Source organism: Mollisia scopiformis (assembly GCF_001500285.1).
Source record: "Mollisia scopiformis unplaced genomic scaffold LY89scaffold_5, whole genome shotgun sequence".
Lineage (NCBI taxonomy): Eukaryota > Fungi > Ascomycota > Leotiomycetes > Helotiales > Mollisiaceae > Mollisia > Mollisia scopiformis.
This window is the reverse complement of record NW_017263585.1, coordinates 1,100,405-1,127,962: the sequence shown is the minus strand read 5'-3', so window position 1 is coordinate 1,127,962 and position 27,558 is coordinate 1,100,405. Positions and strand designations below refer to the sequence as shown.

The 27,558-nt window shown below is 46.7% G+C and overlaps 11 protein-coding genes across 11 annotated transcripts; 6 read left to right on the top strand and 5 right to left on the bottom strand.

The window, feature by feature from the left end:
* Positions 1 to 1,068: 1,068 nt before the first annotated feature.
* LY89DRAFT_681837 (FAD/NAD(P)-binding domain-containing protein) lies at positions 1,069 to 3,023 on the bottom strand. Its single transcript, XM_018214383.1, has 5 exons — positions 2,836 to 3,023; positions 2,235 to 2,784; positions 2,106 to 2,169; positions 1,694 to 2,049; positions 1,069 to 1,642 (listed from the first exon to the last, which is right to left on the bottom strand). Exons 1-5 carry the CDS (start codon positions 3,002 to 3,004, stop codon positions 1,312 to 1,314), a joined length of 1,470 nt encoding a protein of 489 aa, XP_018075614.1. The 5' UTR covers positions 3,005 to 3,023; the 3' UTR covers positions 1,069 to 1,311.
* Positions 3,024 to 3,854: 831 nt separating this feature from the next.
* On the top strand, positions 3,855 to 5,459 carry LY89DRAFT_694823 (putative O-methylsterigmatocystin oxidoreductase; the record flags this gene model as incomplete). The annotated part of the gene is made up of 4 exons (XM_018216730.1): positions 3,855 to 4,074; positions 4,132 to 4,833; positions 4,883 to 4,964; positions 5,015 to 5,459. The coding sequence occupies 4 exons, from the start codon at positions 3,855 to 3,857 to the stop codon at positions 5,457 to 5,459; spliced, it is 1,449 nt and encodes a 482-aa protein (XP_018075613.1).
* Positions 5,460 to 6,104: 645 nt separating this feature from the next.
* LY89DRAFT_577895 (uncharacterized protein) lies at positions 6,105 to 6,679 on the top strand (the record flags this gene model as incomplete). Its single annotated transcript, XM_018208920.1, has 2 exons — positions 6,105 to 6,168; positions 6,222 to 6,679. The coding sequence occupies 2 exons, from the start codon at positions 6,105 to 6,107 to the stop codon at positions 6,677 to 6,679; spliced, it is 522 nt and encodes a 173-aa protein (XP_018075612.1).
* Positions 6,680 to 7,076: 397 nt separating this feature from the next.
* LY89DRAFT_681836 (uncharacterized protein) lies at positions 7,077 to 7,642 on the bottom strand. Its single transcript, XM_018214382.1, has one exon. The coding sequence runs from the start codon at positions 7,595 to 7,597 to the stop codon at positions 7,148 to 7,150; it is 450 nt and encodes a 149-aa protein (XP_018075611.1). The 5' UTR covers positions 7,598 to 7,642; the 3' UTR covers positions 7,077 to 7,147.
* A 683-nt stretch (positions 7,643 to 8,325) lies between these two features.
* LY89DRAFT_681835 (uncharacterized protein) lies at positions 8,326 to 9,158 on the bottom strand. The gene has a single exon (XM_018214381.1). It carries the CDS (start codon positions 9,002 to 9,004, stop codon positions 8,585 to 8,587), a length of 420 nt encoding a protein of 139 aa, XP_018075610.1. The 5' UTR covers positions 9,005 to 9,158; the 3' UTR covers positions 8,326 to 8,584.
* Positions 9,159 to 9,904: 746 nt separating this feature from the next.
* Positions 9,905 to 11,760, top strand: LY89DRAFT_639220 (alpha/beta-hydrolase; the record flags this gene model as incomplete). The annotated part of the gene is made up of 5 exons (XM_018211607.1): positions 9,905 to 10,192; positions 10,287 to 10,480; positions 10,536 to 10,620; positions 10,681 to 11,179; positions 11,230 to 11,760. The coding sequence occupies exons 1-5, from the start codon at positions 9,933 to 9,935 to the stop codon at positions 11,758 to 11,760; spliced, it is 1,569 nt and encodes a 522-aa protein (XP_018075609.1). The 5' UTR covers positions 9,905 to 9,932.
* A 1,023-nt stretch (positions 11,761 to 12,783) lies between these two features.
* Positions 12,784 to 14,970, top strand: LY89DRAFT_705107 (natural resistance-associated macrophage protein). Its single transcript, XM_018217428.1, has 4 exons — positions 12,784 to 13,419; positions 13,475 to 13,609; positions 13,667 to 13,938; positions 13,994 to 14,970. The coding sequence occupies exons 1-4, from the start codon at positions 13,039 to 13,041 to the stop codon at positions 14,859 to 14,861; spliced, it is 1,656 nt and encodes a 551-aa protein (XP_018075608.1). The 5' UTR covers positions 12,784 to 13,038; the 3' UTR covers positions 14,862 to 14,970.
* A 188-nt stretch (positions 14,971 to 15,158) lies between these two features.
* On the bottom strand, positions 15,159 to 16,934 carry LY89DRAFT_665695 (uncharacterized protein; the record flags this gene model as incomplete). The annotated part of the gene is made up of 8 exons (XM_018212860.1): positions 15,159 to 15,552; positions 15,602 to 15,786; positions 15,847 to 16,127; positions 16,177 to 16,202; positions 16,252 to 16,361; positions 16,408 to 16,536; positions 16,585 to 16,613; positions 16,664 to 16,934. 8 exons carry the CDS (start codon positions 16,932 to 16,934, stop codon positions 15,159 to 15,161), a joined length of 1,425 nt encoding a protein of 474 aa, XP_018075607.1.
* Positions 16,935 to 18,711: 1,777 nt separating this feature from the next.
* On the top strand, positions 18,712 to 20,414 carry LY89DRAFT_770501 (Bicupin, oxalate decarboxylase/oxidase). The gene is made up of 8 exons (XM_018221850.1): positions 18,712 to 18,895; positions 18,947 to 19,182; positions 19,235 to 19,367; positions 19,421 to 19,462; positions 19,514 to 19,532; positions 19,590 to 19,932; positions 19,982 to 20,102; positions 20,175 to 20,414. Exons 1-8 carry the CDS (start codon positions 18,736 to 18,738, stop codon positions 20,369 to 20,371), a joined length of 1,251 nt encoding a protein of 416 aa, XP_018075606.1. The 5' UTR covers positions 18,712 to 18,735; the 3' UTR covers positions 20,372 to 20,414.
* Positions 20,415 to 22,253: 1,839 nt separating this feature from the next.
* Positions 22,254 to 23,683, top strand: LY89DRAFT_681832 (uncharacterized protein). Its single transcript, XM_018214380.1, has one exon. It carries the CDS (start codon positions 22,620 to 22,622, stop codon positions 23,595 to 23,597), a length of 978 nt encoding a protein of 325 aa, XP_018075605.1. The 5' UTR covers positions 22,254 to 22,619; the 3' UTR covers positions 23,598 to 23,683.
* Positions 23,684 to 23,722: 39 nt separating this feature from the next.
* LY89DRAFT_639213 (cytochrome P450) lies at positions 23,723 to 25,920 on the bottom strand. The gene is made up of 5 exons (XM_018211606.1): positions 25,503 to 25,920; positions 25,044 to 25,453; positions 24,943 to 24,987; positions 24,724 to 24,890; positions 23,723 to 24,676 (listed from the first exon to the last, which is right to left on the bottom strand). The coding sequence occupies exons 1-5, from the start codon at positions 25,625 to 25,627 to the stop codon at positions 23,870 to 23,872; spliced, it is 1,554 nt and encodes a 517-aa protein (XP_018075604.1). The 5' UTR covers positions 25,628 to 25,920; the 3' UTR covers positions 23,723 to 23,869.
* Between the last annotated feature and the right edge of the window lie 1,638 nt (positions 25,921 to 27,558).

Genomic DNA, 27,558 nt, shown 5'->3' with positions numbered 1-27,558 from the left:
CCAGACTCCGCATGAGTCAAGATATATCGATTGCACCGTCAAGTCACAATGCCTAACTTATGAAGCGACTGATTGGTTTTGAATACATTGGAATCGTGTGATTGCAGTGGAGATCGTGGAAAGTATCTATGGATCACGTGTAGTCTGAGGTAGCCCCTGACTGACATCCCGAGGTTACCATAACCTTCACGTCCCTAGCTCTCGGTGGTTGAGTTGATCATTTTAGACTTTTGTCGAGGATTTCAAGTCTTGACTTTCGCCCGCCGACGCCTCGTCGATGATAAGCTGTTCTTCCTGACCTGTTGTGGGTCAAGTCATTCATTCATGACCACCTCCAGGCATGCTTTGCAACAAATCAGCTTCCATTGTGAGGCCACGCCTATCATTCTATTCTGTGGAAATCCCCATCGGATGTCCTTGTACTCTTATCTTCGGACAAGAACAATAAACAATATCTTCAACAGGGATAATAGCTCGTCGCGGACCTCAATTCACAACCTAGCCAGGACACATAGCACCCGTCGGGCTGGAAAGTAAGTTTCGTGATCGAGACCCTTGCTGCATCTTCTTGAACCTTTACTAGTGTCTATGGCCGTTGCTCTTGTTTCGATCTTCTCCCTTGGAATAGAATGTGAACATGATACGAGTTTCGCCCAAGCGCAGTTGATCTTCGGGTACTTCTACGACCCCTTTTCTCTGTGTAATACAACTTTGAAGGTCACGGAAAATGTATAATGCTTAAACATCCCAAGGAGTCTCCAGCCGGACATGTCTCTGGATGTGATGGGAAAGGGAGATCCGGATGATGTTGTGTGGAGGCTAGCGTATTATGCAGGGTCCTAGTGCATTTTGCTGGAACTTTGATAATATTAAGATTAATGTGGTTGACCACACCATCTAATAAAACCACCCCAAAGTTAAGGTTCGGACGCGAATTTAGTGCACGTTAAGCTGAACCATCCGAAGTGACCACTAACTCTATTGGATAGACTTTGGATGCAAGAGCTATCGCGTTCTACGGGACCTATAGATCCTTCGGGAGCCAAATGCGCTCAGTAAGCAGATCAACGTCGATTGAAAAGAGTCCAGAGCAAGGTCATGCTTATCTAGCTATAGTTCTAATGGTCGCATCACTTTGCACTTGATAGCATGCGTCAGACAAATTCGATACTCGCAAACAAGATAATAAATTTTGATCGCACGGATGAGATTGGAATGTAACATCTATGCGGATGAAAGTTTGTGTTGCTCATTTGTTGGCACAAGTGTGCGCCTGAAGCATACCAAATCACACTTAGACAGTTGCCAAGTCTAAAGCCACTTCCCTGTGCCAAGGGAAACCTCTCTGCCATTCCGCTTGTCCTCAATAATCTGTTCAATGCTCCAAGGCTCGAACTTATAACCAATCGGATAGTTAGGAAGAACGTTCTCATCGTCATCAAAAGGGACACCATTCTTGATCGATGAGATTGCCTTTTCGTAGTTCTCCTCCGCGTACACTTCTGGGTCATGTTCCCAAATCCATCTAGGCATTAGTGGCTGCGCTCTGCGTGGGTCCAACTTCACTTTCTCCCAATCTGTCTCTTGAAGCAAATCCGCATTGACGAATCCAATCTTCTGGGCGCATGCTGTGCGGATGAATCTAATAGATGGTCAATGCAGCTGACGTGTGACGGGATGGGAAGATGCTAACCGAAATCTGATGTGAGCACGCACTGAGTCTGCGATATTATCCTTGCCTCCCTTCTGCAGACAAGTAGCAAGTGTGATAGCATCTTCAATTGCCTGTGTCGCTCCATTGCCGGAAGCAGGAAGGAAAGAGTGAGCACTATCTCCAATTTGGATAACACGTGCTCCGGGTGAAGTCCAACTTGGTTGAGGATTTCTCCAAAGAAGCTCGAAGTTAATGATTGTGTTTTTGGGTGTACACTTGACAAGATCTTTGAAGATGGGAGCCCATTTCACGGGCCCTGGGACGTCATCCATCCCTTTGAGGACTTCATCTACGTCGATGGTGTCGTTCCAAGATTCTTTCTCGCTTCCGGTGGCCTAAGAAAATATCAACATTCTTTCTGGATTTCGAAGCTTCAAATGAGGGTACTGACATCGTGATTCATGATCCAGATCATCATATCCGGTCTTGTAAGTGTCAAAGCGTAAGTTCCAGGGCTATAGAAATGTAAGTGAGTAATCATTCCAATTGATTATTCACTGCCAACAGGGAGTCAGCTTACCCGAGCCATGTTCGAACAATTGGATCTTCGCCGTTGACCATGCTGAAGAACTCCTTGACTTTGGGGTTCTTGTCGAGATTTCCAATTGGGAAAGCCGCACGCCACATTGCCCTGCCAGATGATATGGCTCTCACCTGCCCACCAACAAGCTTCTGAGATTTTGAACCAACGCCATCAGCTGCAATGACAACATCTGCTTCATACTTGGTGCCATCAGCGGTAATCACACCACCTTTGCCAGTTTCGACATCTTCGAAATAATCAACAACTCTTTGATTGAACTCCACCTTGACGCCCAATCGAGCGACTTGATCAACGAACATCTTATAGATCAAGGGCCTCATCTGAAAAGTTCCTGGCGGAGTGTTGGGATCCAATCCAACTGCACGCAGTCTCTCCGACACCTTCATGGTTTTGATCATTGGCTCTCCACTGTGCCTGTAAGTTTCAATCCAAGCATTGTGTAGACTGATTCGGTCATATTCCGCTGCAAGCTCTGGCCAATGCTTGAACCATTTGGTCGAACTGAGTCCCATGAAGAACATATCACCTGACAGAAATCAAATTCTCGTTCGTAGTAGTTAGGGTTGCAAAGTCATACCTGCTGTGTTGATAGTTGGATTTCTTTCCAGCACACGTACTTTCATGCCCTTCCGCGTACATTCGAGAGCTGCTGTCAGGCCAGCAAGCCCGGTTCCTACGATGAGAACATCGATAGGAAGTGGTGGATACGCGTCAGGTATCGCTTGGCTCACGTCGATGGACCCCATAATGAAGATATCAATAACTAATGAGAATGTTTTTCAGTTTTCCATGGATTTGTATAGTTCACTTGGGACCGCTTACCTGCAATCAATGTATATGTGCTTTCCCAGAGTCTTTGGAACTTTGTAGAAAAATCGGATTGACTAACGTGTGATGGGACAGGACTTGTACTGCATGCTTCCGGACATCTGAAGAAAAACCCCACAAAGTTCCGCAAGCCTTTCCGGAGAAACTCACGCTCCGGAAAAGGTGATTGGCGCTGAGCTGGCGAGGATCATGTACGGCGCAGTCAGCTTGCTGATCTCACCGACCAATAATAGTCCAAGACTTGCGCCAGGAAACGTTTGGGAAAGAGGAGGGTATCTTCCCTGCAATTCAAATTCTTTGGCCAGGTACAATCGTGTGCATTGACTTGTTAAATCGTGTAGCAATACATATAGTCATTATTTTTGGCACTAAGTGATAGTGTATATACTTGATGGCCGATTCGGACATGAATGACTTGGAACTAAAGGAATTCGACCGAGGGAATAACAGGGTCGATGAATAGACATTTCAATGGATCAGAAACACGTGAAAAGAATTCTCTCAACTCATATCATGAGATGGTACCTCTAATTTCATTCCTCACGTCTCCTGGGAGTATTTCTTGTGTATCGTAGATACTCGTCGCCTATTCTAGGAATGCTTCTTACACCCTTCTACCTTTTCATTTTCGGCATTTTGGCCTCTGGATATCTTGCCGCACGCAAACGAAAGCAGTGTCCCATCTGCGTTGACGCGGTGCAAAAGGAGTTCCCAGGCCCATACTTGCTGCCATGGATCGGACGTATTCATGACCTTCCAATCAACTACATGTGGCTGAAGTTCAAGGAGTGGGCAGACATCTATGGGCCAATATACAAGACGGAGATGCTAGGGGCAACTTTTCTCGTCATCTCAGATGAGAAGATTGCAGAAGAGCTTCTCGTAAAGAGGGCGAAGATCTACTCAGATCGGCCTGCTATTCGGTCTCTATTTGACTCCAAAAGTACTCATGGTTCTATGGAATATCTTCCTTTGATGGGCAAGAATAGTAAGCATGCTCTATCCAGTGTATAAGTACCCAAAGCTCTCGACTAATGCTGCTTAGAGTACTGGGCTCGACAACGACGATTCACCCACGCATATCTCACGCAGGCTTCAAACAACCACTATTATGGTGTTATGAATTTTGAGGTCAAAAGATGTTTGGCAAGGCTTTGCGAAGACCCTGACAACTTCTCCTTCACCTTGGAAGACATGGCATCGAAGATAATGTGTCAATTGACATGGGACGATACGAGCTTCAGCGCATACTATATGAAGAATGCATGGGGACTTCTCACTCAGATGTCGCCAGCGGGGCCAATCACCAATGTCTTGACACCGTTATGGCATCTCCCCTTCGCAATAAATCCATGGCAGAGAGCTGAGAGGAAGCGTCATGACGAGCAGCAAGCTTTCTGGATGCAGAAGCTTTCAGAAGTAAGAGGGAAGATGGCCAAGGGCGAAGCACGGCCGAGTTTCACTCGTCAGTATCTTGAGAGCCAGCAGACATCCAACCTCTCCGGTGACTACGAAGGGTCTTCGGTAATTGGAATGATGGCTCTTGTTGGGATATTCACTATCGCTGGCCCATTGCATTACTTTCTGATAGCTATGGTCTTCCATCAAGACTGGCTTGCAAAGTGTCAGGCAGAGATTGACTCCGTCTGCAAGGGGCGACTACCTACGCTCCACGATTCGCCAAAACTACCGATTTTGAGGGCATGCATACTTGAAACACTTCGCTGGAAGCCAAATGTACCAACAGGTAAGTGCACGTTCAACACGCAAACTAGATACTGATGCGATGTCGACAGGTGTTGCTCATGAAGTCGAAGAGGATGACTTCTACAGGGATGTCTTTATCAAGAAAGGCACTCGCATCCTTCCACTAGACTGGTACATATCCTTGAATTTCCGCGCTCATGCACTTGCTCATCACGAAACAGGGCTTTCATGAGAAACCCTGAGAAGTATCCGGATCCGGAAAACTACCACCCGGAACGCTATCTCGAGCCCAGCTGGCCAACCTACCGCGCGCCGTTGACGATGTACCCCAACATCAAGGGACTATCCTCTTTCGGGTATGGACAGCGGCAGTGCCTAGGCCAAACCTTAACGCAAGATGAACTTCTTCTTGCATGTGGCTCTTTGTGTTGGGGTTTTAACATGAGCAAGAAAATTGATCCGCAAACTGGCATGGAAATCGACATAGACTTGAACGCTTCAAATTCTTTGCTCATCGTAAAACCAGACCCCTTCAAGATGCAATTTACACCAAGATCTCCGGCAAAGAAGCAAGCGATGTTGAAGCAGTGGGAAGAAGCGGAGAAAGCTAATACCGAGGAGCGAGTAGCCTTTCTTAGAGCCGCTCGGAGCGCGAAAATAGGATAGAGTTAAGAATTGATTAGATCTATTTGTTGGATTTAGGGGTACGAGAATTTGCTTGGAGATACACGATGTACTTTCATTTTTGCCTTGATTGGGGCTGTCAAAATAATGTATGACGCTGAGATATTTGCTCGGCGGGCCGTTGTCGAATAGTTTTGCGGCCCCCCTGACACTAAAATCTTACCACTCAGACAAGCCAAGTCTGGATAAATGCTACCTTCCCCGGCTTATTTCCACGTGATTTTGACGAGCACCGCTCGGTGCAGGACAAGCGTAGTTCCTTTCACAAGATCGACAGCATATGCAAAATCCATGATGGATGAGTTCTATACGTTTCAACCAGAGGCTACATGTAGGTCCGGTACGGCCAATTACAAAGTCTCGACGGACATCCGAAGATACAAACATCTGTGTGGAGTCGCTCCACTATCCTCGTTGATAGAGCTTGTTGGTACACGCCAAATACCAAGTCTGAGAAGTTTGGACAGTCGTGAGGTTCGACCGGGACTTGACCACCTGGAGAGGATTTGTAATCAGTATTTATATATCACACCGCCCGACGCTTCCTCCAAGTCAATTTACCCCTTCGTTGAACCCGTGATTCTTTGTACCGCACCAAACGCCCTTGCAAAATTCGGACTTCGGAAAATGGCGCCAATCTTGCAAACCTTGGTACTTGGCAGCAGTATCTCGTTCTCATTCATTCTTGCTGGTAGGCTGTCCCGGCATACACTCGAAGCAGGATAGTTTCTCATTTTAATACAGGCAATGCAATCACTCAATCCTTCATGACAGTTCCAGCTCTCCTTGTTGGCTTTCCAAATTCCACATCGCCAGACTATTCCTCCAAGTCAGCACTTCTCGGTCGACAATGGGGAGTCTGCTGGACTGCAGGAAATGTGTTTTTTCGACCTATCAGTTCTCTTGGTGCTCTGGGCTATGCCTTCACCACTTATTCTGCCTACGCCTCTGCAACCACGAAAGCTGACTGGAGATTGTTTGCTATTGCAGCTCTGATGCATGTCGTTGTCATCATTCATTCTGCTGTCAACATGCAGCCATTAAATGATAAGATTGCATCCCTTGATTCGGAATCGAAAGGGAAAGATACTCTTGACTTGGGAGCCGAGACTTTGTTGAGGAAATGGGGCAAGTTGAATTATGTGAGAATTGTTTCTCCGCTCATTGCAGGGACTTTTGCATTATCTCAACTTTTTCTTTGAGATTGTTGTCTTCCTCACCATTTATTAGCTCAGACCTCGTGTGCTTTATGGTCGAGGAAACAGAAGTATTTGGCGTGGTTGATGGTGTACTGTTGTTCGAGCAGCTGGGACATGAGTGATTTTCAGCTTTTGGATATTCCAGGCTTTGGAGCTGCGGTGCATGTACAGTACCTGCGTATGTATCATATAACTCTGCGTTTCTCATTCTTGCCTCGCTTGACAGACTTGATATGAGATTCTGTAATTTTTAATTCGATGGAATTGGGGGTTTGGGCTTCTGTGGGATGCATAACTGCGGGAACGTGCGATCAAGATAGAGAAATATTGTTTGATTTGCGGAAAGGTTATCTGCAAGACTTCACTGTATTTCGTCAAGTTTCAGGCTCTCGATTCGTTTCGCATACGGGTGATCTTTATTATTTCCTTCACTGATAAATTTCTTGCTCCAATAGCTTTCCTATGCCTTGGCTAGACATCGTTCTTCAATACATTTCCCTTCGATCCCGCCATCAACTTCTCCTGAAGCTGCTTAGACCTCAAACTATCCACAAACTCCGTGGTCTCCACAACTTTCGTCCCATCCTCCAACATCTTCATGAAGATCACACACTCATTTTCCCACTTCCCCATCCCATGCAATTCCCCAACCATCTTCGCTTGAACAATCACAGTGTTTTTGGAGGCATCTTCGAACATGTTGTGTGGAACCATTGCAAAACTGCTGAAGATCGACGTGACTCCGCTCGCATGAGCAGCAAAGGATTCTCTGTCTCGTGGTGGAAATTCCAAGGATGAAGGAAAGACTTGATGTATGAAGTCGTCCGCAAGTGGTTTCAGGAGAGCTTCAACGGTGAGGGCGCTATAGCTGTTGAGGACGGCGCATGCTGTCTGGATACGAGTGGAGTCATTGCTACCCATGGCTGTTTGTATGTCTTGTAATATTGTGAATGGCAAATCTTTGAGAAGGTGTGTTGCTGGATGAGAAGGTTTGGAGGCATGGGAGCATATATACATGTTGGCCAGTAATTCTAGCTGTATCTCGGTCAACATCTGGTTAGCGCATATCACACTGCTCAAAACATGTCCGAAGCGGGATACCCAGTCTCCATGTACACGGATCCCCGCAGGTCCGAAACTTGAGCTAAGCTGTCCGGAAGAAAGTGCCAACTCATGATTCCAGTCACGTGTCAAGTGTGTCACGAAGTCTTCCGGAACAGATTCTAAACAACTTAAATAAAACACTATTCATACTGCAATGAGTCGAAGGAAGCCTATCATAGTCAGCTTCTGTCTAGCGATTCATAAAGATGATTCCATGTCTCTTGTGCTAGAGATGTGAATCAAAGATTTTTAACTATATTGATGGGGTACCAGATTCACCATGCTGTTGAGACCAACACGATTCTGAAACTAGTTTTGATATTTCCTGTACAAAATTATCTATAAAAGGTATCCGGACAGCATCCAACAAAGTTCATTTGGCAAATTCGGGGGTTGCACCACGATCTCGCAAAAGCTCCTGAAAATTAGCCGAGGAGCTTTAAGTTCTGCCACCACGAGTGCTGTGAGACGATATTGTGATTTTAAAGCTATCAAGACCAAGTGATAAGTCTACTACTAGATTTTCAGGACGTTCCCAAACACCCGCTCAATTTTCCGGCTTGCAAATTGCCTTCGATTAAGAAACATAGCGATTTGATCGATATCATATAAACCGCGCAAGCGCAAATGGCGGCACCAAGCTTCCTCTTTTTGTAATTCAATAGACCCAATCCATACAATCTGTTTCACACAATTACAAGTCTTCCAGCATACAATTGGGTAGTCCAAGATACGCGCCACCCGCTAATACTACCTTGGAAACAAACAAATAACTATGCACTCCACATAAAAAGAACAAGAAGATTATGAAGCGGCAACCTCTCCATCTTTATCTTCTCCTTCCGGATCCTCAACCTCGACATCTACCTGTTCTATCTCTCTCGTAACATACCACCCCCCAGCGGTACCAACGGCTGTCCCAATACCCGCAGTCCAGATACCCACTTGCAGCCACCGTCCATACAGCACGACGGAATTTGCCAGATATCTCACAGCAGGTGTAACAAGACTTCGCCGCTCTTCTTCAAGATCTGGATTCACAGTGATGAGCACCGCCACGAGCGTGATCAGAATTAGGCCAAGGAAGAGAGCCGTTAAGATCTGGATGGCGGCGAGAAGGTATGTGATGTTTCTTGTCGTTTGCAAAACTTTGAAGCCAGCCGCCACCAACGGCGTGACTTGGTCGAAGGCTAGGTTGATCTGTTTCGAGTATGGGATGCCCATGTTTGCCGCTGTCTTCCGAATAAGGCAAGGCTTGTGGAATGCGGAGATCAGCCCCGATGTAACTCTCCAGCGCAAATGTCCGAGAGCGCAAAACACAATGTTTTTATGACAAACATGCATGCGACAAAGAGAACTCCACATTTAAGAGTGTTCGTTGAACGCAGATATATGACGTCGTTGTCATCTACATGACCACTCAACGATTTGGACCCAAAACCCTGCTTCAAAACCCTGTTTGGAACCCCGCTTTTGGAACTCAAACTCCACGTGACCGTGAAAAGAAAAGAAATTCTTTTGATTCACAGCCTGCCTATTTCGTCCCATAAAGCTAGGAGAGCCCATAAGTTGTCCTTTGGTGTATTCACTTGAATTCGATCAAAATATGGTATAAGCCTCAGAAGTATGTCTCGTTACCTGAGAAAGGGGGAGTACTTCGCGTATTTTAGCGGTCATTAAACCCTACTAATAGCCACTCCACACTATGTTTCTTTTGTTTTTCACACCAGCAGAGCGTAGCAACTGAAGCTTTAAGATAATAAGGGGCTCGTCTTACACTACGGCACTATGCGCTCATATTTATCAGACTCGACGCTATCATTCATGATGAGGCTGTTGAGATATCACGATTGCAGGGGCATCTTGCACTTGTGCACTTGTGCCCCTGCCCCTTTCAAATGTTCGCAAACCGGGTAAATAACATCGATTTTGAGATGCCCGGAGCTTCAAGGGTAGCTCTGCATGTTGTATATTGACCCTTGCAGAAGGCCAACTTAGTCTCGGAGAAGTACCCGTTCTTGGCCTCCGTAAGCTGCAACCGCCACTTGAACCTCGAAAACACGAAAACACCAAACTCCGCCTGAATCATTTTCATTCAATTGCGTAGTTCCGCACACACAGAGCTACTACTATTACATGTTATTGGCACATTATGAGGGCGGCATTGATCATTAGAAGTTTGCAGCTTCTGCTCCTTGCCAGAGGATCATTATGCTCCGATGAACTCGCCACAGCTCTGTCACCTGTCTCCACAACAAGCGGGCTCGTCGTTGGACATATCGCCCCTAACAAGACAGGAGTAATTGAGTTCTTGGGTGTTCCATTCGCCGGCTCAACGAATGGTTCTCAGAGATGGCTTCCACCACAACGCTTCACCTCAAATTTAACCTTCAATGCATCTACCTACGTAACTTTCCCATTCCCCCTCTTGGACTCGCAACTAACTTTTCATAGGGCCCGTAAGCTACCTATGAACATTCTCGCCATCAAAGCTTACTCTCAAAAGGAGTTGCCCCGCTAACATTGCTGGCACTGTGGCATTCCCAAACAAGACGGCTCAATTTGACCGTATCTTCCTCGCTTTCACGACCCAAGGAGGAAACGTACAATCGGAAGATTGCTTAAGCTTGAATCTGTGGGTTAAAGGGGAGCCAAAAACAGGCGACTTAAAGCCGGTATTGGTGTTTCTTCCAGGTGGGAGTAAGTCGAATGGAGACATCACGTGCTACGTTCTGAAAACTGAATGCTTCGCAAGGGTGGAACACTGGGGGATCTAAAAGTCTCTTCTATAATGGCCAGTATCTTGCTGATGCCGAGGATGTGATTGTTGTTACCATAAAGTGCGTTACTCTTCTTACCTTCTTCCCTCTATGGTTCGAACGGGGCACTAAAGATCACAGTTATCGTTTGAACATCTTTGGTTTCCCTGGTGCACCTGGTATTCAGCAGAATGTCGGTCTTCTCGATCAACGAATGGCACTTGAATGGCTCCGCGATAACATAGCGGCTTTCGGAGGTGATTGCAATCGCATCACAGTCTTCGGTCAATCTGCAGGATCTGTATCTGTGGGGTACCTGGCCTACTCATATCCAGACGAACCCATTGTGGCGGGTTATATAATGGAATCAGGGACACCGCATAGCTGGACACCATTGAGTCCAACCTTAGCTGCTCAACATTGGTACAATGTCTCCTCCGCTCTAGGATGCGGGACAACAGGCGATGTGTTGAGCTGCATGCAATCTAAGAATATGTCAGCAGTGCTTGCTGCTTTCGCAAAGGTACCATATGATCCTACTAATGCACTCTATCAACCTCAATTTGAACCTGTTGAGGATAATATCACCGTGTTTCACGACTACAGTGCCCTTGCAGCTGCTGGAAATTTTGCCAAACTTGTAAGTGTCCTCCTTTGTCTTGAGCAGCTCGCTGAACAAAGCTTTCTCAGCCCCTACTCATCGGAAACAATGATTTCGAATCTGGATTCTACCAAATCGCAGCGTTTGCAACCAATAAAAGCTCCAACGCCACTCAACAAAAGCTCTTTAACCTTGAAGCATTTACCTGTGCGACTGCCACCGAAGCTGCCGCTCGTGATGCAAGCGGTGCCACAGTGTATCGCTACAGATATTTCGGCGACTTCGATAATTTGCGACTTTTCCCAAACAGCTCAACATATCACGGTAGCGAGCTCGAAATGATCTTCGGCACAGCTGAAGAAGTTTCAGGCTTACCTAGTACCGCAGCAGAAAATGCCGTCAGTGCATATTTCATGAAGGCTTGGGCTGCTTTTGCGAGGGATCCGCAAAATGGTCTTAGTCAACTCGGCTGGCCAACGTATGGAAATTCGACAACTCCTACCCTTGTCCGGTTAGGATACAATGACGATGATACTCCTAGCTTTGTAGCGGCTAGCTCTTCAGATGCAGATTGTGCTGCTCTTGGTGGAGCTGTGGATCTTGGTAAAGGCGCAATGTAATGCCTTTAAAGGGCCTAGGGTGTATGGTTGTCCATGAACTTCTGCAGTCCTAGGCATGTATCTGCAATAAACATATACATTTAGAAGCTCCATAAATTTCGTACATGCGAAGAAACTCCAAGGACTCGCTTTTGTGAATGTGGGACACAAAGTCACACAATCCAGGCAGTTTAGTTAATGGTATCGGAACCCTGCCAGGCTTCAATTCCCTCCCTCTTAAATATAATAAGACCGCAATGCGAAGAGCTATTGATTTCGATAATAACAATGGCATACTCAAGAGCTGTTTACACCTAACTTAACGTTTGAATTAAGGTTTACCTCCCCCCTTCCTACCCCTAAGCGAATCTCGCAAGCGGGCCCCTTAGGCTTAGCGAGCTTCCCTGAAACCAACATCTCGTCTCATTTTTAACGACACCTTGATGGTGTAGAGAGTCTCGATGAGACACAGTTTTGGCCTTATCAGAATGCGCTTCGAAAGTACTCTCTATGACCGTAGATTCGCCTTGTTTTACAAGGATTTGCATTGTGAAGTACAGCTCAGAAATTTTCCTGCAAATGCAAAGTCGCTAATGCTCGGCATATTCAGGCTGTCAACACCTGGCTTTATGGTAAATTCAGGGAGCTGCACAAATTGGCATTCAGGGTTTTTTAGAATTACTACAGTACATTGCTCACTTCTTGTGCCCGAAGATTTCTAGGCCGTAGGACCGGAATCTATTACTTAATTTTCAAAAGAAAAGCAAAGCAGAGGCGTCTAATGTGGCGCTGAAAAAAAACAAGATTAGATAAGATCTAGGCCTTACAGATAACCTGCGGCCAGTCCAGTCCAATTGGACCCGGCCATCTTTACTTTTTGGGACCTCACGCCATTTGAACTAAGCTTTTGGGCGCCCATAGTCACAGAGCCGTCCCTGCTCCCGTCCGAACCAACACCTTTGCGGAAACGGAATCCCACGCTGGAGCCAATAGTTCTTGGCATGCATGTCACAACTTTTGTCGGTACCGGGGTCCAATTGGTTGAGCCAGTTGAGCATCTCACTTGGACAGTAGCTTAAAGTAGTCCCCTGCTTCAGCTCCCGCCGTCCCTGCCCATCACAAAGCCGACCAGAAGCTAGAGGGGAAACCCCTCATCCTCTCAATAAAAACATTTCCCTTCCCTTTCGACCCAAGGTTTCTTGGGCGCAGGAGCTTGAAACGAGTTCGCAGACTGATTTAATTGTCAGGTCGTGAATTAAGCATATTAATTGCAGTACCCGCCAAGCCCCGCTTCCAAAAATGGGGGCCCCATCAAATACCGACCCCGAGCAACAAACCCCATCTTCGCTCTCGAACGCCTACAAAACCTCTCCAGACGAGAAAGATGATGTGACGATCGAGAAAACGGGCGTGGAGATCCAAGTTGCCGATTCATCAAGGAACAACGACCAGCGAAAATCGTTTAAGGATGGCTTCGCATCGCTATTCACGAAGCAAGGTCTCTCCGACACGGGCGCCGTTCTCTGGAAATTCGCCAGATTTACTGGACCTGGGGCAGTCATTACCGTGGCATACGTCGATCCAGACAACTTGCAGTCGAACCTTACTTCAGGTGCTGAGTTCAAATTCAAGCTCTTGTTCATGATCTTGTTCTCGAATGTGGTCGCGGTTTTCCTGCAAGTGAGTATTGAAAAACATGGCAGAGCGAGGGTTACAGTAACTAACGAAAACGAAGGCTCTGTCTACGAAATTGGGCTGTGTTACTGGCATGGATTTGGCGCAAATGAATAGAGCATTTCTTCCTCGATGGCTGAACTTTGTTCTCTGGCTGATGGCCGAGGCCTCAATCATCTGTACCGATATTTCACAGGTACGCTATTCCTTACATTCAGCACATGTCCCATCAAACCCGCTAATTTTCATGCAGGTCATTGGAACGGCAATTGCTATCAACATCCTGAACTCGAAGATTCCTCTCGTAGCTGCTTGCGGCATTTCGGTAGTGGATACGCTCGTCATCCTCCTATTCTACAAACCAGATGGGACACTCAGGCGCATCCGAATCTTCGAAATCTTCGTCTCGATGTTCGTCGTTGCAATCTTCATTATGTATTGCATCGAGCTTTCATACATATCCGCAGACGTGGGCCAGGTTTTCAAGGGTTATCTCCCATCAAGACAAATTTTCGTCAGCGACGGGTGAGTCTTCTTCTCCCTCCTGAATGTCTGAGCATGTTCACTAACCTCCAAACAGTCTTTACCAATCCTGTGCACTCCTAGGAGGAACACTCATGCCTCACACCATCTATCTCGGCTCAGGCCTCGTCCAACCCCGCATGCGAGAAATCGACCGTCTCCACAACCGCCTCCACGAAGTCAAAGCCTCAGACTCCAAATACGCCATCGATCTCTACAAACCCACTCTCTCAACCATAAGATCCACCATGTCCTACACGATCGCCGAGCTCTGCATCACGCTTTTCATCGTCGCTATCTTCGTCAACTCCGCTGTCCTGATCGTTGCCGGAGCCGTGTTCTCTGAAGATGCCAGCGATGCTGATCTCCCAGGCTTGTACCAGGTCTTCGTGGACACGATCGGGTTAGCCAGTGGCAAGATCTTCGCTGTTTCGCTGTTGTTCTCGGGTGTAAGTGCGGGCATTGTGTGTACGATGGCTGGACAGATGATTTGTGAAGGAGCCATGAATTGGCGCATGAATCCTTTCCTCCGCCGTTTCTTGACAAGATGTATCTCCATTATTCCAGCTATGATCATCGCTGCAGCCGAAGGCCAGCAAGGATTTGCGGCTGCTCTGAATGGTTGCAATGTCGTGTTGTCTGTTGCGCTTATTTTCTTGACTTTCCCGCTGTTGTGGTTTACGTCTCAAAACAAGTATATGAGAGTACGAATTGATGATACTAAGGAGCCAGTTGGTGTTGTGGATGGGATTTTGACTTATCAGACTGAGAGGGCGATTTGGGCGAGCGGTGGTGATGTTGAAGATACGATTTCCTTGACGAATAACAAGGCTACTACTACTGTTGGGTGGATCATCTGGTTCATCATTGCGGCAATGAATGTGGCGACTTTGACATTCTTGGGTCTGGGAATTGGGGGTGATTAGACTTTTGAGTTATTCATGAAGGGTATAGACAAAATCATGGAGTTGGAGGGGCATAATGAATATAGAATTATGTTAACGAGTTTCGAGGCAAATATACACGAGTACTCACTCACGAACCGCCATTCCGTGATGTTAAGTTCATTCAAACCATTACTTGTTGCTGTAATTAAATATCGAGGAGGCTAGAATCCATGTTGAATGACGATCAAGCCCTCTCGTACATATATGAAAGAATTACAAAAGGAAGTACAATCACCCAAGCTCCTCCAACCCTTAATCCACAAAATCTATCAACATCTAATAGTAAATCGGATTGGCCGGATCCGTGAAATCAAACACCACAACACTGTGCGGCTTAGCACCTCCCCTCGTCTGCGCAAAATTTCTCTCAAAATCAATGGTACGATTGAAGTTCAAGCTTCCATCAGGGTTGATATCAATATACAGCGCTTTGTAATCGGCCGGAGTATTGATGAGACCGATATCGCCCGTCTGGACAAAGTAGTCGGTGACGACAATGTGCTTTTGGTCTGGCGTCACTTTGATGTAGTGGGGGCCGATGGTGGGTTGGACCTCATCGGGGTCGTCGAGACGCTTGACGTTGTTGAGGTCGGAGATATCAAGGGCTGCGATGTGGTTAGCGGTGGTGAGGGTAAGGTAGATGAATTTGCCGTCCTGGGTTATGTCGGAGCTAGGGCTGTTAGCGTGAACGGAAGGGAAAAGGAGGGAGGGAGACATACTAGATGGCAATGGTATCTTGAGCTTTTGGTCCGAGATCGTAGAGGAGCTCTACTACACCTTGGTTGCCATTTGAATCATAGCGGAACGGGTAGACGATCCAGACTTGGCCCAGATGGACGGCTGTTGCGAGTGCGGCTGATTCGTTGTTGCCAGGGATGAACTTCACGTCTTGAATTCCGCCTCCCTGTGGTCATTGTCAGCGAGGACTTATCCTCAAACCATTAGCACAAAGGATTCTACCTACGTTTGGAATGGTAAGCGTGCTTATGATAGTCCTAGAAGCCAGATTCCAAAGACGAAGAGTGTTCGCATGTTGTATACCGAGTGATGGCTTCAAGATCGTGACCGGGACCACGAAATCGGAGGTAAGAATGAGGTTCTTATCCCAATCAACGCTGAGACCGTGGGGGCTGAATTGTTCTCCGAGGATGTTCAGAGTTCCGGCAACATCTTCGGGGTACTCGTGAATGATGTTGAAGTTTGCGTCAGTCTCAATGAGACGACCTGGTGAAGTTCCAACAGCAGCTTGAGAATATTAGCAAAAAGTCCTTTATTGACCATATCTAAGACTTACAGCCCATGTATGTGATCAAGAATCCACTATTAGAGGAATCAGTATTGCTCTGCAAGCATGCTTGAGGTGACGTACCCATCTGGCTTAGCGCGAATTTCATCCGTGATCGACGCCAAAATACCACGATTGCTTTTCTTGAAAGCTGGTCGGTATGGGTTGGAGACATCAAAGTAGTATGCAGTGTCCTATATGATGTGAGAGATTACCAGGCTATGGAAACTGGGTACTCACCTGCGTCTTCAATAGAGAAAGCAACCCACCACCAATCAGAGTCTGGCCGTCGTGGCTGACACCAAGATGATGAGGACTGTTCCCACTAGACGGAACATCTGCAAGCCAAAGAAAGGTTCCAAATGTATCCTAGGTTTGTCAGTCATTACGAAATGTAATCCTGTCTTGGTCTCTTACATCGTCAAGACTGTAAGCAGCCAAGAAATCTTAATTACAAAGTCAGTATTCAGCTCATTCAAAAGTGGAATGAACCCACCAGCATGCTCGTTGTCTCCAGCACCAGTCCAAAAGTATCCAATCTTCTTGGGTCTGATGTTACTTCCGGTGAACGGAGGACTCGGCAATGCAGGAGTTGGAATCTGCAGGATTGGCAATGGCGGTGCGTTGCTGGCCAAAGGTTCAGTGACACCAGGAATAGACGGGATCAGAGGTGGCAATGAAAGCTGCGCCTCAGGCTCAGCTTCTGGCACTGGGGATGCCAGTGCGGTCGAAGCCAGCAAGGCAATGGTCACGAATGATTTGATCATTGTGAGTAGAGTCTCGGCACTTGAAATTGAGAATGAGACTGAAGTGGAATGGGTTGAGAAGGTATGAGAAGGTTGTGAGCGGATTTAGGGATCTTTTATGGTTTATATAACATGCTGTCCTTCCCCATCATCCTCCTCGTAGCTCTGTAGTAAAGGGGCGACAGAAGCTTGGATGACCACCACTCCGGCCACACACTGCGCGGTAACCTCGTTCTGAAAAGCAATTCCATGGCAAAATGTCGTCATCAGAAAGTAAATGTATAACATTCTTCAAAAGCTGGAAGTCTATAACTACAACCAGAAGGGATCGACAGTGGCATAAGGAGGTTTTAATCATAGGATCGCGCTTGGGAAAGAAATGGAGACAGAAAGTAGGTTGGAAGGTGTGACTATTGAAACCATACAGAAAGCTAATGTTGGCCTCATCACACCCTCTCATCACATACTTCACCTGATAGTCTCGGAGGTGAGAGCAGCCGGAAGAATCTCCGAAGTGGGAGTGAAAATGGATAGCATGGCAAGGCTGCGGGATTGTGATCGTCGACTTCACCTTGGCAAAATTGTTACCATTCAGAACCCATCCAATCCTGTTTGACATGCAAGATGCGTCCAAAATGGCAGATGAGGATCTTACTTAAGACGAAAACTTATCAAGTCCCCGATGCCTTGGGACATGGTCCCCGAAAAATATGTTCCCTGGTAAACACGCCAGTAGTGCCATTCATACTCTATGAAAGTACGACTACTTGCATAGCTCTTCCCGTACTGTTCCTGAAGATCTGTGATCGTCCTAGGATCAAGACCCTGAAGATCGCCGACGTGAAGGGCAGGGTAATAGTACTAGTCCAACGGCGATGGAAAGGTATGGGAAAGTGAGGAGGGGTAACGCTTCTCGCTCTTGACCTTCTCGTCAACACAGAGGACCAGCTGTGTCATCATCTCGATTGAGTTGATAGAGTACCAGAGAATTTGATGCTTCCAACGTGATTTTGCTCTGTTCTCTCGAAGCGAAACACAACAGCGGGAAGTGATCCAACAGCCGGCGGAGAGACTTCTCTCAGAGAAGGTACGGCCCGCTTGTCACGACCATCATGAGAGGCACAACTCTTCCAAACGGTGATCTTCATGACTTGAAAAATCAATCTCGTGGCGTTATGCAACTCATAATTTTAAGAATTGTATTTGTCCTGCTGACAAGGTTCTCATCTCAAACAGGAAACACCAAAACAAAAGAAAGCCAAAAGCGCTGAATGTCAAGATCACGACATGTAAGCTCAGTGCCGGCATTTAGTAATGCCGTTCTCGAACCTCGCCCAAGATTTGTCATTCCAAGTTAAAATGTTCAGGCTGAAGTGAAACGTTGAAATGTAGAATATCTGCCAAGCATGGCGACATCCAAAACAGCATCCGCGATAGGAAGATCGACATTTCTTGGCAACACAAAACCACGAACAAGAAGTAAAGCCCGGGGCTCGTTGTCTGAATAAGCTTAAAAAGTAGCTTGGTACGAAAGCTTACTAGCACGAAGTGGGGGAGTTAAGATGGACGATCACATCCAGAGTCTGGGGATGTCGAAAGAACGCCAATAATGTACTCCATTTGGTGGTAATTGATATTGTAGCATCCCAACTTATGCTCGGCGCTTCATTTCCGCACGAGGTTGTCTGGAGGGGATTGGTGTCGCTCAATTTGAGGGGCGGGGGTGGATATATTTAAGGCTGAATGTCCATATTTCTGCAGGCATAAGTTCCTGCATTCCCGGATACCAGGTTCACATCTCTTCAACACTGCAACATTTAGAATGTGGTTCCCAAACGCTGTAGCCCTGCTTTCTGCAGCTGTCGCAGTCTCGAGTACCCCGGTGACTGAATCTGGAGCACATGCTCTGGAAAAGAGGTCGGGGCCTCAATTCGCACAAGGAGAACCGATCGACGGCTCCGGCAAAGGAGGACCAATTCTTGGTACGTCGATTGTCTTGATCATCTAGAAACGCGGAGACTGATATTGGGCAGGTGGAACAAACCATCAGCTCGACATCCAGAACCCCGACAATCTTGGTGCTCACACGACTGACAATGGTCTGCTTCCGAATCTGAAATGGAGCTTCAGTGAATCCAAGACGAGAATCTTTAACGGTGGTTGGACTAGGGAACAGATCATTTCTGATTTGCCTGCAAGCACTGATATTGCTGGAGCTCAGCAACATCTGGAGAAAGGTGCTAGTCGTGAGCTCCATTGGCATCGAGTGGTAAGTGAATCTTGAACTAGATAATGACCATGACTGATGAGAACCACCTCAGGCGGAATGGGGTTATCTGTACAGCGGCTCTGTCTTATTGTCTGCTGTTGATGAAAATGGCGATTATCAAGTGGACAAACTCGAAGTGGGCGATATTTGGTATTTTCCAAAAGGATCCGCCCACACCGTTCAAGGTCTGTTTTGGCTGACCTAAGGTGAAATGTGAACTGGGTGCTGATTGGTGCAGGTCTTGATGACGATAACGAGTATCTGTTGGTATTCGACGACGGTAAATCATCTTTCAAGAGAACCCATCGATCTTTGCTAACTCAATCAACAGGCAATTTCGAAGCATCCGGGTTCGTGATCCCACATGTGCTCTGTCTCTCATCTAAAAAGAATCTAACATTATCTAGGACAACATTCATGGTTGATGATTGGATTGCGCACACTCCAAAATCCATCCTGGCGCAAAACTTTGGCGTCAACGAATCTATCTTTTCCACTATCCCGACTCCAGACCCGTACATCCTCAATGGCACCGTCAGCAACGTCAACACCACTGGGCCTGGTAGTGGCTTGTACGGAAACTCTTCCTATGTCTTTCACCACTCTCAGAAAGAAGTCGTCTCTGTTCCAGGAGGTGGTGGAAACCTCTCGATTGTCGATTCGAGAAATTTCCCTATCGCGACAACGATTGCGGCAGCGATTGTATCTTTGGAACCCGGTGGATTGAGAGAGTTGCACTGGCATCCGAACGTAAGTTGCTGAGAGTTCGGTGTAGAGGTATGAGCTGACATCACAACAGGCTCAAGAGTGGCTTTACTTCCACCAAGGTCAAGCGCAAGCCACGGTCTTCATTGGCGGTGCCAACGCTCGCACTTTTGACTTTACTGCAGGCGATACAGCTGTATTCCCGGACAATAGTGGTACGTCTTCTCTATCTGACTTGTTCGTTGATATCATCGGCTGTCGAACGCTTCAGCTAACATACCACCAAGGACACTATATCAAGAACATCGGGACGGAAAATCTGGTCTGGATCGAGATATATCGCTCGGATCGGGTTGCCGACATCAGCTTGACTCAATGGTTGGCTCTGACTCCGGCAAACATCGTGGCCAACACGCTCAAGATTCCCCTCAACGTTGTGCAGCAGTTGAAGAAGCAGAAGCAGCTTCTAATCAAGGGTAATTGAAGGACACTTGTTGAAATCTAAAATGGAGATATGTTCTTGTCCAGGTCTTCCTGAATTAGGGGGCTTGGATCACCTTGGGATGCACACCAGGATTCTTTTGTATTTTAAGTTCGAAGTTCCGTCGAAGCTGTAGTGTAATACAATAACAATTCGAAAATCGCAGGTGAAAAAGGCATACATTAACGAACATGCGAGACCACCAGGACGTGGGCGAAAATCAAACCCTTTTCGACGTGGGAAAATCCGCCGACGTCAGTTTGAGCTGGCTTCTCATCTCTAAACAATTGCTTCTTGATCTTTTAGCAAGATGAAGATCTCATTCTCATGTAGAGACTCGAGATAGTGGAGAGGTTAGAGACGAAGGACAGCAAAGCTGATCCAGTCTTTGAAGATCCAGCTGGAGTGTAACAGAAGATGAGAAGACGCCGATGATCTTCATTACCAGCTTGGGTGCTGAGGCGCTCAAGCATACAAAACACAAATGGCTCAACTACAAGCATGCATATGTAAATTCTCCGAACTTAATAAATATCTTGACTTGTTTTTGTTTTCGATATCTACAGATCACGTGTATACAACGATTGCTGCCGAACTGATTCTTGCTGTAGACAACACACGTTGCAACACTTTCATGCATTCTCCATCGATCCGCCAACTCCGCTCATGGCTACTGTGATCCCTTTACGAACTCTTCCACCTTGAACGGCATTACTCGTTACTGGCAAGTGCTAGGGTTTGACTTGTTTCATTGATCTTTGGACTCAATTGTCTGCTTCAGCTTGTGCCTATGTACAAGCTGCGCGTCTTGGAACTGCTATAAGTGCCTCTCAACCTCTGGATCGAGCATATGCTTACTTGCAGGCTTCAAGGAATCTTCTTTAGTAGTCTCTACTATCTGGTTACCTTCTACTCTCCGATCCGATCCATTCTTCAAAACGAAACGATTACAGGAACCGTACCACGCATGCCGTATTTAGAAGTTGTTGCCAAGCAGGGCTCTGTCGGAATTATCGAACGAGCGTGGCACATCGACGTTCTTCCGTCTCTCTCCTCAGTCCGGCGCTATCCTCGCCCAGCGATCCCTCCTTGTTGGCACATCCGAGGCTACAAATGCATCGAAACCCACAATGAAGACCATGGAGTCAAGTCGTAATTACTGCAGATGTCAATAGCACAAATATGAACAAGCCGCAACGCCCGTGGGCCCTCTCCGGGAGGAAAGGTATTGCTTGGACTGTCTCAGGAAGGTTCAATAAGAGTTACAAGCTCGCATACCGTAGGTCGAAGGAGAAAACACACCAAGGAAGCCAGAGTATAGAAGGAGATCCGATGGGTTTATCATGCGGGAGGCAGTCGATTTCATTTGCGCGAGCACCGAGTGAGCATAGCACTGCGTACTTGATACATCGTTTGACCTGATCCAGAAAGTCAGGAAGTAGTGCTTGAAGCACTCGATCAAGTTATCAGGTCTGGTGATGCCACATATCTTTGTCTGTCAAATATTTTCTACCATTGCCAATTTTTACTTCGGATACATCTCGTTCCTCCTCGTTCATGCTCTGTTATTCCTTGAAGTACTCTCTCTCCCAAATCTCATACTGCTAAAAAAGCAATTCAACACTTTTTCTTTTTGTCCTTCGTCGTGGTGTCAGCGTCTCATTCGCCGCCCAAAACGCCACATAGCCGAGCTGAATCAGAGGCTGAAACTTGACCGTCGAAACTTAGTGCAAAGTCTCCGAGATTGGTGGAGAAACTAGATCCTGGAAACTGGTTGATGGAACGTCAGATGCGATGTGCAACAAAGTGATGCCAGAGATCAGAACAACCTGGAATGGAAACAATGCCGTGCGGTCCAAGCCACGTGATTGAAATACAGAAACGAACGGCAAGCTCCATTTCCATGTCGCGCTCTCTTTGGTACTACTGGGCATATCTCGCTCCTCCATGGTCATTCCAAAGCCGGTCCCCGGCGTTTCCTCTCATTCCGCTTCAAGTTTTCCTCGATCAGATTTGAGCTTCAGTCAGGGACGCAAGGAATCATTGTTCTTCGAATCTCTACTTCTGACTTCCTGGACGACTTGAGCTTGAGTTAAAGAACTCAATCATGACCGAGAATTCAATAACAAAGCATAGTCCATCATAAAGTCTCCCAACTATCTTCGTGGTGAGTAGCGGCGGCACGACCCGACCCGGTGCCTCGATCTTATAAGTCTTAGCGCAGAACCTCATTTGCGCCATCGATTCGAAAATGGACTGTACGCAAGACTTGCACGAAGAATTTTACCAGTTCAGATCTGAATCACGGTTTATAAAAATCGTCAAGGGCGTTCACAGTGTCGTCATTCTTCCATCCCCTTCACACAACACTTTCACCCAAAGGCTTTCTCGAGGTTCGACAAAATTTAAGTCCGATACCAATATGACTTCAAGTACTCTCACAATAGCTCCTTGTCGCTTTGAGCGAATAGTTGCTCTCATGTTTGAGTTTTCCGAACCAACTATCGATCCAATGCCCGAGAAAACTCGTCAAGGAGGGCCACGCAACTGTTCCCTCGAGACAGTCCGTCGTTGCCTTAGCTTACCAATTGGTTGTGATCCAACAACTCCCTCAACTCTATCATCTCTCACATTCTCCCTCGACTGCGAAGACGTCGTATTCGTCTCCGTCGACACAAAGCGAGTGGACCTCAAAGAATTTAGCATCTCCGTCCTCGATACTCGAGACCTCAAATCTCTGAACCGCACCTCCGATTGCTCGTCAGTCATCAAGACTTATAGCTACGCCTACCAAGCAGTTGGCAAGGTCGGACAACAGACATGCGATGTTTGCCCCCCACTTCAGCGCATTGAGGAGCGCTGGGTCCCGCGCCTGCTCAACAACATCCTTTGCACAGGCTCTCCTGATCCCAAGGTGGAGGAGGAACGAGTAGTCATCTTAGTCGGTTCTTCGATTGGCACTGATCCCCAATCACCTTTCGGCAGTCCCTTCGGATCGGAGCCCGTCGTTAAGGTTCCTCTTGTTGACATTGTACAGCTATGCGCTGATGGCTTTGAGACCATGGAGGGGCCTGTAATCTTGGGTGTACCGGAGGAGTATTTTTGTGATGCCTGTCTGATGTTCAAGGTAATGATGATCTTGGCGATTGACAGTAGTGATCTCGGCACAACGGAGGAGCAAGAGAGGAGGGCGGTCTTGGAAGCTGTTGTTCATGCACATTTGGCATAGCTGTAAGATCAGATTGAGCATCTTCGTGTTGGAGTACTAAGAACGGCGATTGAAGGGGATGGTTGATGAGGTATTTATCAAAGGAGAAGAAAACGCAAAACTACCAATTGGTGTTGTTTCTTTCTCCAGAATCTTCATCGTTCAGATGTAGATAGTCACTTGCAAGAATGCAGTTTTTAAATTTTTCGAACTCATCTCGGGATTTGTCACTGGCTGATATTCACTGCGTGCCTCGTTCTTCATGCTTGGCTTCCTAATTTCACATCATGGCTTCACATGAAAGCCTTGACCCTGATCCCTTTGGTCCCTGGTTGCTGGATAGGCAAGAACGCATCACTCTCAATCTCAACATCTCGAAGACCCGTCTCCCACAGCTCGAACACACCAACATCATCTTTGCCTCTGCATTCCTTACTACCCCACTGTCTCCAGATTGCGCTCAGTCCCAGATACAACTCAGCATGAGCAAGATTTATGCCCATACACTGCCTACTTCCCGCTGTAAAACTCACCATATATTTGTCGATCGCTTTGTTCTTCCCATCAAGCCAACGCTCAGGAGAGAACAGTCTTGAGTTGGGGAAGATGGACTGATTGTGGTGGATCTGAACACCGGTCATACCAATAGGAGTATTCGGCGGGATAACATATTTCTTGTCCCCATCCATGAACACGATCTCGTTGTCCGGATCTAAGCGTGCAAGGCGACAGGACACACCATAGGTGAGGCGGAAACCTTCTTTCATTACAGCATTGAGATATGGAAGCTGTTCTAGAACAGGAAGAGGGATGGTTCCTATCATCGATATGTCCGGAATTGCTGTCGTGAGCTCGTCCTTCAATTTACGAAGAGTCTCGGGTTGACGAATAAGCCAGAACATCACGACTTCGAAGACCCAGGCTGTGGTCAGTGTTCCAGCCATGGTTAGGACGTGTGCGTCGTCCGATAATCGGATGTCTCGCTTCTCGTGCTCGGGAAGTTTGCTGGAGAGGATGGAGTGGAAGATTGTTGGGTGGGAATGGTCTTCGTGTGCATTGTTAACACCGGCCTGGATAGCTTGAATCTGTGCGAGGACTGCCTGTATATAAAGTTAGAGTGCTTGGTAGAGGAGGCAGGTCGGCATACTCGTTTCTGGGCTACGAATGATGCCATTGCTGGATGCAAGAGTTCCGCAATGCTGTTTGGAAGTGATTTCATCAGGTCGTTGACCCAAGGTGCGTGTTTAAGGAAACTTCCTGCGGTGGAACCGAAAAATGATGCATCTCGATATGAGGGGTCAAAATCTTCGGCCTCTGAGATTCATAGCGTCAGAATAGGTTTGTGGAATCAAGGCGCTCTACTCACCTAATCGTTTATCACGTCTTCCGAAACAATACATCATGACGACATCTGCCAAGTTAGCATATGATTTGAAGAACTGCTTTTCCCATATAATTTCAGCTCACCATTTGTCAAAGCCGAGAAAGCCCAGCTAGCCATCAACACCTCTCCTGTTCCTCGAAACCCTTTCAACCTTTCGAGAAGCAAATCGACCCTCTCTTGAATCACAGGCTGCAGTCTCCTCACACTCGCCATGCTAAAGTACGGGCTTAACGCCGCTCTCCTCATCTTATGCAAATCATGACCTGCAGTTCCAAACACACTGTAATCCAGACCAAAAGACTTCGAGAACCACTCATACTTATCTCTTCGATGTCCAGAGGCTGAAGAGGCATACAAGGTATGGTAGAAATCTGGGTCGGAAATATGGATTTCCCAGGGTGAGATGCGGATTATGGGTCCGTATTGTTCGTGCAATTCGATTATCTTGAAGGTATATTTTCCGCCGAGGTAGAGATCGTAGTATGCTTCATACCTGCCTGAATTAGTACTGTTTGCACATCGAAATACGGTAGCCTACTCACAATCTCGTGAGGGCTGCAAGTTTTGGGCCTGGGATGTGCGCAATCGGGCTAAGGTACAAGCGGTGAACAATCCCGTAAAGCGTGTATGCAAGTAGACCAAGCGAAGTGAATAGTACCAATCCCATCTTGCAACTTTGAAGCAGATGTTGGAATTGAAGACGAACGAAGTGAGAGGGAAGTGTGGAAATATAGTCTTTCGATCGTGCGATGTTCTCTTATCGAGGTAGTACATGCATGCAATGCAAAACAAATTACCCTGCCTGCATGTTTCCGCGATAGGCGTTGCATTTCTGCAGGACTTGTCGCATTCGTTCCAGTCACAAATCCAGGAAGGTGATTTGACGCCAATACGGATCGCCTCGCATCGAGACTGCTTCGGTTGTTGGGAACGATGCAGAGAGGCTTGAAAATCTTGAGAGTTTAACCAATTTGAACGAATGTATCGTAAACAAAACGAATATGTAGCAACCGTCTGATAATTGCGAGTGAAGTGGAGTCTTCGGGCGAATTCGGCTCGGCTCCCCTTCGCTTAGAAGTAGACGCAAACAGAGCAATTTCAAAAACTCAATAACGGAAGAGTAAAAGTCATTTCTGAAAGATGGACTTAAAAGAAAAATCGGAAGCATACTATTAGAAAATTTTGCAAGAGATTTGCCCCGGCATCCTGAGATAAATCCCAGGGCCCAGGGGTCCCCGCAGCCGAAATTTTACTGGACGTGTTCATTCCAGGGGGCAACTACTCAGCACCGAAGTACCGTGCCAAATATTTGCTTATTTAAATTTATAGCTATGATGGGCGGTATAGCGAATGTAAGCGAGCTTGGTCGAAGGTGAAGCTAACCGTAGAAGCACTTCGATCATTTAATTTTAGCATAGACTTTCCTCTTCACCGGGTGAAAGATTCGAGGATTCGAGAAATCATGTTACATAAACTGCTCATGAGCAGAAAAGAGACTTATCTTCCAGATTCACCCTTGCTCACGAGCTTTTGAGTTAGTCCAACTTCCGCTTGGGTCCAAGTCCTAGTGACGTAGTTTCGATTTCGCTCCCAAGAACGCGAAGATTGTCTTCTTCAAGAGCAAGGCAAACGAACCTCCAATGACACCCCAAATCTTAAGTCCATTCAAACACGCATGCAAATACAGAGTGCCAGCCCGGTCACACGTCGCAGAGAGCCAGAAGAACCCGATTATCCAACCTCACCACAGCGGCGCTTATATCCCCAAAGTAGATTGAATTAATGTATCATATATAATAATCGTTCAATATTTGCGAGTGAGATCGAGTTTTCGAATACGAAGCCGACTCTTTTTTCCGCTTAAAGATAAGCACAAAAAAGCTTTTTGCTTAGAGTGTCTGAACACTGAGATAATACATACCCATCTTGTTCACATCCACTGGTGACTATTCGAGGCGAGAGGGCCGACTTGTATATGCATTAGCCAACAGCAAGTTAGATCTCGTTCATTATGCAGGCTGAGTCATGATCAGGAATGATAGATATCAGGATGAAGACCCGATACGGGAAGATGTTTGTTTTTTGGTTGTTGGAGATTTTTTGCGGTGGAGTTGACTCTGGGTTCGGCATTTGAAATCTGCTGGTTTGGCATATTGCTTTTCCCGTTGGCTTTATAGCTTATCATCCCCTCAAGAGAGCGATTCATGTCTGAGTTGATTTCTTGGCTTGTGCATTCTTATGAAGTCTGATACTGTATTTTTACCCCGATACCCCGCTACTGTGTCACTTTACCACTGCCGGAGTACCACGAGCGCGAGTATTCACACCAAGGAAACAGACATACTTGTGGTAGATAGTTCTCAGCTTCGGGGGCACGTCTGTTTGCTGAAATTTGTATTCTAGAGTCGTGATGATTATTTAGACTCCACGGATGAATAGCGAATGTCCTCGACTCTCGGTTAGCGATAATTGATCGAGGAATCAGTTTCGCCTCACTGCCTCGACATCAAACTGCATCAGGGAATATCGAAAGCAGCACGCATCAAGATCCCAAGTCTTCGATTTGTTAGTCTATTTTGTTCTAAACTGATCTAATGT

Coding starts and splice junctions, on each gene's coding strand:
- LY89DRAFT_681837 (XM_018214383.1), bottom strand. CDS start 3,004: ATGGGGTCCATCGACGTGAGCCAAGCGATACCTGACGCGTATCCACCA. Junction 2,785..2,835: donor TCCAACTATCAACACAGCAG/GTATGACTTTGC, acceptor GATTTCTGTCAG/GTGATATGTTCTTCATGGGA. Junction 1,643..1,693: donor CGTGCTCACATCAGATTTCG/GTTAGCATCTTC, acceptor ACCATCTATTAG/ATTCATCCGCACAGCATGCG.
- LY89DRAFT_681836 (XM_018214382.1), bottom strand. CDS start 7,597: ATGGGTAGCAATGACTCCACTCGTATCCAGACAGCATGCGCCGTCCTC.
- LY89DRAFT_681835 (XM_018214381.1), bottom strand. CDS start 9,004: ATGGGCATCCCATACTCGAAACAGATCAACCTAGCCTTCGACCAAGTC.
- LY89DRAFT_705107 (XM_018217428.1), top strand. CDS start 13,039: ATGGGGGCCCCATCAAATACCGACCCCGAGCAACAAACCCCATCTTCG. Junction 13,420..13,474: donor TGGTCGCGGTTTTCCTGCAA/GTGAGTATTGAA, acceptor ACGAAAACGAAG/GCTCTGTCTACGAAATTGGG. Junction 13,939..13,993: donor CAAATTTTCGTCAGCGACGG/GTGAGTCTTCTT, acceptor ACCTCCAAACAG/TCTTTACCAATCCTGTGCAC.
- LY89DRAFT_770501 (XM_018221850.1), top strand. CDS start 18,736: ATGTGGTTCCCAAACGCTGTAGCCCTGCTTTCTGCAGCTGTCGCAGTC. Junction 19,368..19,420: donor ATCCGCCCACACCGTTCAAG/GTCTGTTTTGGC, acceptor TGATTGGTGCAG/GTCTTGATGACGATAACGAG. Junction 19,933..19,981: donor AGTTGCACTGGCATCCGAAC/GTAAGTTGCTGA, acceptor ACATCACAACAG/GCTCAAGAGTGGCTTTACTT.
- LY89DRAFT_681832 (XM_018214380.1), top strand. CDS start 22,620: ATGGACTGTACGCAAGACTTGCACGAAGAATTTTACCAGTTCAGATCT.
- LY89DRAFT_639213 (XM_018211606.1), bottom strand. CDS start 25,627: ATGGGATTGGTACTATTCACTTCGCTTGGTCTACTTGCATACACGCTT. Junction 25,454..25,502: donor CTTGCAGCCCTCACGAGATT/GTGAGTAGGCTA, acceptor TAATTCAGGCAG/GTATGAAGCATACTACGATC. Junction 24,891..24,942: donor AAGACGTGATAAACGATTAG/GTGAGTAGAGCG, acceptor TATGAATCTCAG/AGGCCGAAGATTTTGACCCC.